Source organism: Elephantulus edwardii, unplaced genomic scaffold, assembly GCF_000299155.1.
Source record: "Elephantulus edwardii isolate Elephantulus edwardi_28Jun2011 unplaced genomic scaffold, EleEdw1.0 scaffold00045, whole genome shotgun sequence".
Classification (NCBI taxonomy): Eukaryota; Metazoa; Chordata; class Mammalia; order Macroscelidea; family Macroscelididae; genus Elephantulus; species Elephantulus edwardii.
In genome coordinates, this window is record NW_006399795.1 from 13,984,482 (window position 1) to 13,992,714 (window position 8,233).

Consider the following 8,233-nt stretch of genomic DNA (forward strand, 5'->3'; position numbering starts at 1 on the left):
GATGAGTCTTTCTCCAATCCTAGTGCCACACTCTTCTTCATAGGGTCCAGCTTCTTGAATTATTTGCTCAGTGTGCATATTGAATAGTATGGAGAAAAGATATAAGCTTGGCACACACTTTTTCTAATTTCAAGCCACACAGTGTTCCCTTGTTCTGTTCAGACACCAGTTTCTTGGTCTATGAATGGGTTTTGCATGAACACTATTAAGTGAAATTCTTAAATGTCAAGACGAGGGAGTAGAATTATATTGACATTAAACTGTACGTGAGTTGCATTGAAGACAAGAAACCAGTTGTGTTCTACTTTCCAGTTGAAAAGGTTTTGAAACTTGAATTCTATATCCAGCTAACCTATCACTGAAGTACTAAGAGAAAGACATTTGAAAATGTCCTTAGAAGTAGTTCTTCAGCAAGAAGAGAAAAATCCAGGAAGAGTGTGAAAAGATATTTATTCAACACATTCCCAATGTAACTAAGTAATCAGGAGACTCAAAATATTGTTGATCACAGATGAAACTGCGGAGGATGGCATGTGCTAAGCCACTTGTCTCGTTTGGTGAAAGATAGAGACCTTGATAAGCTACAGAAAGTGATAAGGCAAATAAACATCTACGCAGATCTTAACTGAATAGCTGCTCAAACAGCAGACTGTGAGATGGCACAGGATCAGGAAGAGTTTCATTCTGTTTATATAAGGTAGCTATGAGTGTGAGTTGATTGGACGGCACCTAACAACCATCACCACCACCATGCTCTGTGATTGGCTACTAACCTAGAGGCTGGCAATTCAGACCCAATAGATTGTATGGAAGAAGAAAGGCCTGGCAATCTGTTGCCATACTGTCAACATACAGGGCTTCCATGAGTCAAAATTGAGCCCATGACAATGATATTTGCCTCCTTTTCTTTACTAACACCCACAAGAATATTGTCCCTTTTAAATTGTCTGGGAGAAATACAATCTATCTAAAAAGATAGAAAAAAAAATAGAAAAGGAAGCATTACAAGAAGAAAATAGGCCAACAAACTAAATAGTACTTACAAGAAGTGTTAAGTTTTTACAAAGGGCTTCCTGATCAAAATATAGATTCCTTGTCTGCATTAAAAGTAATCCATCACAGTGTTGACTCTAACAGACATTTAAATGGTTGCTATATAGATAGACCAAAAGAAAGCTAGGGTGGGACTTCTAATATTTAAAGGCAGGATTTTTAGTTGCTGTTTATAAATATTTATGTATGTACCAGTACTCTCAAAAATACATAAAAAAATGATGGGCATAACAGAAATAAATGACTGTAGCTAGTGATTTCAACATGCTTTTTACAAAAGTTGTATTAAAGACCTAAACAATGATAACGTTTGAATAAACTTTAAAGCACATTTCCCTCCCCCCGCCCATGTATACAACCTGGTGACATAATCTCTTCTGACTCTCACACATGCACATGGACACACATACCACCTGGTGGCACAGTTCACTATATGTTGGCAGTTCAAAATCCACCAGCTGCTCCTCTGGAGAAAGATAAAATCTACTGCTGTAAAGATATTTAGCCTCAGAAAGCTAAGGAAGAGTTGCCATGAATTGGAATTTATTTGATGGTAGTGGGGTTGGGGTGTTTATGTGTGTCCATTTACATTTATTTACATAGTTTTATGTGAAGAAGACTGTGGTATCAGGATTGGTGGAAGACTCAATAGCCTGCATTATGCAGATGACACAGCCTTGTTCGCCAAACATGCAAGACTTAAAGCATTTGCCACAGAAGGTTGAAGACTGCAGGTTTCACTGGGGGTTGCATCTCAAGATCAAGAAAACGAGATCCTCAGCACTGGGCCAACAGGTATTATGATAGATGGAGATAAGATTGAGGTTGTTAACAGTTCCATTTTGTTCAGATCCACAGTCAACACCAGTGGCACCAGCAGTCAGGAAATCAAAAGACAAGTTGCATTGGGAAAATCTGTTGTCAAGGACCTCTCCAGAGAGCTAAAGAGCAATCATATCAGTATAGAGACTATGATGCATCTCATCCGAGCCATGATCTTCTCAATTGCTTGCTATTCATCTGAAAGCTGGACAGTGAGTCAAGATAACAGAAGAAGAGCTGATACTTTGAGTTGTTCTGGAGAACAGTATTGAACATGCTATGGACTGACAAGAAAGCCAACAGGTCTGTTCTGGTGAGGGTGAAACCAGTTTGCTCCTTGGAGGCAAAGATTTTTTAAGCTCCATTTGATATATTTTCAGCATGTTGGCAGGAGGGACCAGTCTTTGGAGAAGGACCTTATGCTTGGAACGGTGGAGGGACAGCCTAGGAGAAGCCCCTGAAGGAGATGGATTGACATTGTGACAGTGGCAGTGAGGTCAAATGTGTCAGAGATGGTGAAGTTGGCTCAGGTTCGGGCAAGGTTCAGAGCCATTGTTCTTAAGGTCGCTATGAGTCACAGTTGACACAACACACATCTCACAACAGTTTGCTGTTATGACCAATGGAGAACATACATTCTTTTTAGCATAACTGAATGCTGAACAAAATTAAAAATTGCTTCTTTGAAGATTAGGAAGAAAGACAAAACTTTAGCAAGACTGATGTTGACAAAATGCAAAGAAAAAACTCACAAGAAAGGAATAATTAGCCACAGACACAATAGAGGAAAACATAAAAAGGAGTAGAAAGAACAATTGTATATTGATCACTTAGAAAACTTAGAAAAATGGTTGACTTTCTGAAAAAAAATACTAAATGCTAGGACTGGTAGCAGGTGACTTGATGGCACATAACAACAACAGGACTGGTAGAGTGGTAATTTTTAAAACTACCATAACTCAGTGTAACTAGTAATCAGAGATCTCCACTCCCCATAATCCTAGGTACAAATGTTTCTACAGGTGGTTGCACCAGCCTCTCCGGACACATCTGATCCTATCTAATACAAGTTATTCCTGAACCTTATATAGTGAGAACGCATTTCATGGGATGAAACCAGTATGATCTTGGTGCTAAAACTGAATGAAGATGGCGTGAGAAAAGAACTTTACAATCTCAGTACATAGATACACAAAGTGCATAAGCAAAATGTGCACAGAAACCCATTTACAAATAATCGTTCAAATGTGGATGACGAGAAGACAGGCTCAGGTAACACAAGAAAAAATGCAGTGTATTTGGAAAAGAGAAATCTAGATAATATTCTTGAAATTGTCTTGGTAGAAGCAGAGCATCCAACAGGGATATTCCTAATGACGACAAATTCTTGGAAACCCAGGTCTGAGAAGGATTTTTCTTGGTGATGGTTACAGGCTAAAATTACTGCAAACATGTTGTTGGATGAGAAACATGAGCGCAAGTCTTAATTTAAATGATACCATCTCAGAGTACCATCCATGCTCCCTAATTAAGTAGCATCTGGTGCTGCTTTCTTTCTTGTTCTGTGTTACTTTTCTTCGTGGTCCTAATGCCGTGTCTTGTACCTCTTTGTCTGATTGTCCTTCCTCATTATGGCATAAAGTCTGAGGAGTCAGGGGCTCCATACCCCACTGTGGGACGACCACAGGAACTCAAACATTTGTTGAATGACTATCAAGAGTGGGGACAAAGGTGACGCAGTGGTAGGATTCCCACCTTTTATCCAGCAAACTTGGACTTGATTTCCAGCTCCCACCCATCAGGAGAGGTTTGGCCATTGCTGTGATGTTGAACAGGATCCACTGAAGCTTTCATACGGAGGTGGACTGGGAAGAGAGGCCTGGAGATGAACTTACAAAAAAGCAGCAGTAAAGACTGTGGATCACAAAGGCTGGACCCATCACTGGTCACGGGGGAGGGTGTCACACCAGGCAGCATTCCGTTCAGTTGCGTGTGGGTGGAAGTCGTCCCTGGATTGAAGCTAACAACAACAGAGATCAAGCGGCAGAAGGTGTTTCATCATCACTCTCTGCCCAGGAGAGTTCTGGAGGACACTGTCAGATAAGAAAAAGAAACAAAGGAACAAAGATCCAGGGCAAGGAGATGAGTCTCGTGATAATAGAAAACTCAAAAGGACCAGCAGACATGACTAAAACTCCTGAAAAATCCAAAGGTGACAGATAAAGATTAATTTGCACAAGCCAGGGCCAGCAAAGCCAACCAGAAGGCAACAAAGATGGCATTCAACATGGTAACCAAACCCAGAAAGGGTCTTGAGTTTATCTAGCAGAAAAATACATGAGGCCTTTTATAGAACTTCACAGACCTGAACAAATGGAGTGGTTGACTGGTGTTAAGCCAGACACCACACCTTACTGTCAAGTGGATTCCAACTCATAGTGGGTGACCAGTGGAGGGCCATTTGACACCGTAAAAGTGTCACCTTCAGTAAGTCTTTGAGTCCAGTGCAATTCCAGTCTATTCCATGAAAGGCACCCTGACAGTTCATAGTGTCTGGAAGGAAGACTCTCCTGATGTTTAAACGGACAAGGGTTTTGGCATCACTATGAAGAAGGATGGTAACAAATCCACGTGCAGAGGGAAAGAGGTGAAGGTGTGTGTTCACAGTACAGCCTTGTGGAGGCCGGGGATGTGCACCCGCAAGGTGTTTGACTTTGCTCTCCTGGGGAAGCAGGTGGAGACTCACGGGTCCTGAGTGAGGCGTGAAGCACAGGGGGCCTTCAGGAAGCTCAATGTGGTTAGGGACCATGAAGTCACCAGAGACTGACTCACAGAGACCCTCGGAACACACACGAGAACCTTCCCCTCTCCTGTGCCCTCATCCCCAGCTCTGCTATGCTCCATACAACTGTAGTCACTGGACCAGCTGTGAGGATCATCTCCTGCGAGAGCTGGGCAGTGAATGAGGCTGACAGAAGAATCGGTGCCTTTTAACTGCCCAAAGACCAAACATATACCTCAGAGAAGGTGCAGCCAGAGTGCTCCCTGGAGGTGAAAATGATATTGCTTCATCTCACATACTTTGGGCATGTTGGAGAGGTTATTTCTTGGAGAGGGACATGCTTGAGATAGTGGAGGGGCAGTACAAGAGAGGAAACCCCTCAGCCAGGTGGGTTGACACAATGATTGTGACAATGGGCTTGAGTGCATCGGAGATTGTGCAGATGGCACAGGACAGGACAGTATTCAGATTGGTTGGTTGTTCATAGGGTTGCTATGAGTAGTACTTGATAGTGTCTAACAACAGTTATCAAGTAGGAACCAATGTATAGCTGGCACTCCAGTGAGTTTTCAAAGGCTGTAAACTGTATGGAAGGAAATTGTCTTCCAACATCAGGGAAGCTGATGGATTTGAACCGCTTGCCTTTGGGTTGGCAGCCACCTCCTTGCCACGAAGCCACCGGAGGCACAAACATTCATGCCTGCCGTCAGAATCCTCCAGCAATGCTGTTCCTGGACACCAGGGAGTGCCTACACATGTGCAGGCTCTTGTACAAAGTGTGGAGGACGCTGGGGACAGCCTGACAGGACAGGCAAGTGCAGTGAAGTGGTCAGAAACAATGGGCCAGACTGAGTAGCACAGAGAGGCCCTAACGACCATGTGTGAGATGGAAAGTAGGATGAGGTCATAACCCCTTATGTTAATGACTTCCCCCGCCCATTCATGGGCGCTATTTTACAAGAACACTCAGGTATTTGAAGATGCACATTCAGCATGAATGTGGCTGTGGAGGGGGGTGAAGGGGAGTGTCTCAGCCCTGCTAGTGGAGAGACTGGTCCAGGCCAGGTCACCTTGAGAATTTCCCTGGAACACAGCCAACTGTGGTCTTTCTCTGGCTTCATTCACTGGGGAAATCCAGGTTTTAAAAGAAGTATTTTAATGTCTTTGGAAACGTCAAAGATAGAATATCCTCTGGGGCGGGGGGTGAGGGAGGTTTGCGTGGACCATGTGGGTGGGGTGAATGGAAGGGCATGGGATCCACAATGTCCTCTCCAAGCGCCCCAGGTAACCCCTGCGGAGTGCACAGGGTACATGATTGATCAGGAGGGTCAGGCCTGAGGCAGTTAGGACCTGGGCTTTGGGAGCAAACCAAAGCCCCATGGGAGGTTCCTCTGGCTAAACTGGCAGTGGTCAGACCTGTCTCCCAGCAGGGCAGTGTGCACCTTCCTTCCCTGTGACGTCCAGGGCAGGGACCTTGGGGAGACCCAGGTGCCATCAGTGTCCTTGGGACAAGCCCACGCTCCCTGGAGTGCAGGCTCCAGCGGGCCCTCGCTGTGGCGCTGACCGGCCCCTTACACGTCCGTCTCCACACGCAGCCTCTCCATCCTGCGCACGTTGTCCTCCACGGCCACACGGCTGGTGATGGAGCGGGCAAAGTCCTCAGGGAACCAGCCTGTCTCCCCGTCCCGCAGCCGCTCTCCGAACAGCCAGCCTGAGCAGAGTGGACAAGGAGGGGGGAGTGAGGGGGCCTGCCCTGGATGCCAGCAACCCCAGGGCCCCCAGGCTGCTACTGCAGAGACACCATGGCTGGTGATCACACCAGGTCCTGCTGCCTGAGGGGAGCCATGGGCAGAGGTGGCCTATGTGGACCTCTAAAGGGTCCACACAGTTCAGGGTGTGGTCACAGGGAGGCAGTGAGGGGCTGGGCCCATGGAAGAGTCTGTTGCCTGGAGGGGCGTCTCAGAGGAGCAGTGGGAACCCTCTTGACAGCCAGTTAGCTGTGACCGGTGCTGGGGACTTGAGACCCCACCCAACCCCTACCCTGACCTTTTGAGGCAGGCTGCAGGTCTTCTGTAAGATGCTGAGAGCCGATACCACACCTGTCACACACCTGGGCCTGGGGTTCCCCAGCCCCACCCCTGCCCACTCACCGTCTTCCTGCTGCAGGACCAGGACCACGTCTGCCTGCTGCAGTGACACTTCGTCTGCCTGCTTGGCCAAGTAGGCCTTGGTGACCTCCACCTGTTGCAGGTCTGGGGGCAGAGAAAGAGGCATTAGTGGAGAGGACCCTGGAGCTTTGCCTGGTGCACCCTTCTCTGCACAGCTGTGGGGAGGATGGCTGCTGGTAGACACATCCGGGAACTGGGGAATGAGTCCACATGTGGAGAGGTGCCAGCTTGCTGACTGGGCCATGGTGGCCTCTCTGTGGGACAGGCCACCTCTGCTACTGGGGCCAAAATTCCTGGTCTCCAAGGTGAGGGGCCACCCTCTATGGCATAAGCCTCAGTTTCCCCAGTTCCTAGAGCCAGGGTGGTGATCTCTCCCATGGCAAATGGGCAAGGTTCCAAGAAAGGCTGATAATAAACGTGGATAATACACCGGCAGCCGGGGCTGGAGTCTAGGCACGCCAGGGTCCCCTCATCAAGGCTGTGGTGAGGACAGAGGGCGGGATGTGCCCCTCTTCTCCAGGCCAGCACCCCCAAGCCTGGGAAAGGAGGCTGGGTGCCCCTGTCGCCCAGCTCACCTCCTTTGTTGGTGTGGCCTTGCCATTCTCTTTCCTTGTGTTGCAGCGCTGTGATCCACCGTGCCCGGTCACTCCTGGGGGCCAGAGAGTGTGAGTGAAGCCCTGAGGCCCCTCTGCCTCTGGCTTTTCCAGCAGGTGACCCTCAATTCTACCCCTTATAGTTCACTTCCTGTATAGCGTGATGCAAAGGCAGCATTTACGTTACATGCCAGGCCCCGTTTTCATGGCCTGCACGCTGTAGTTCACTATCTTGGCTGCTTCTGCCCCAGGGCCTTTGCACAGCCACCTCTGCCAGGGCAGTCCTGCCGGGGGCTCATGGTACCTTCCCTCCAGTTTCTGACCCAGACCTCATATTGTCCATGAGGCCTGTCTCACCAGCTCCCTCACTGGAGGTTCCCCCCTTCCCTGACTCCTTTCATCCCTGAGTTCTGACCCTTCAGATACATTAAAGATCTCAGATATTTATTCTAGAGAGCAGCTATGTACACCCATCCACACACACATTGGAACTGGCTATGCCCCCAACCTCATGCCCCTGCTCCCCCCATCAGAGCTGGCTGTGACCCCCCCAGACCTATGCCCTTAATCCCCCCATATCAAAGATGGCTGTGCCCCCAGTCCTATGCCCTGTCCCCCCTCATCAGAGCTGGCTGTGCCCCAGTCCTATGCCCCTGTCCCCCCATCAGAGCTGGCTGTGCCCCCGGCCTCATGCCCCTGTCTCCCCATCAGAGCTGGCTGCGCCCCTGGCCTCATGCCCCTGTCCCCCCATCAGAGCTGGCTGTGCCCCCGGCCCCATGCCCCTGCCCCCCCACATCAGAGCTGGCTGTGCCCCC

General features: G+C 48.2%; 1 protein-coding gene across 1 annotated transcript in view; it reads right to left on the reverse strand.

Moving 5' to 3' along the window:
• Positions 1 to 6,228: 6,228 nt before the first annotated feature.
• The window catches only part of ARHGEF16 (Rho guanine nucleotide exchange factor (GEF) 16), a 20,386-nt gene continuing 18,381 nt past the window's right edge, over positions 6,229 to 8,233 (reverse strand). Inside the window, exons 12-14 of the mRNA XM_006885812.1 lie at positions 7,401 to 7,474; positions 6,808 to 6,909; positions 6,229 to 6,368 (exon numbers count right to left, since the gene is read on the reverse strand). Coding sequence (XP_006885874.1) covers positions 6,229 to 6,368; positions 6,808 to 6,909; positions 7,401 to 7,474 — 316 coding nt within the window. The remainder of the gene's footprint in view (positions 6,369 to 6,807; positions 6,910 to 7,400; positions 7,475 to 8,233) is intronic.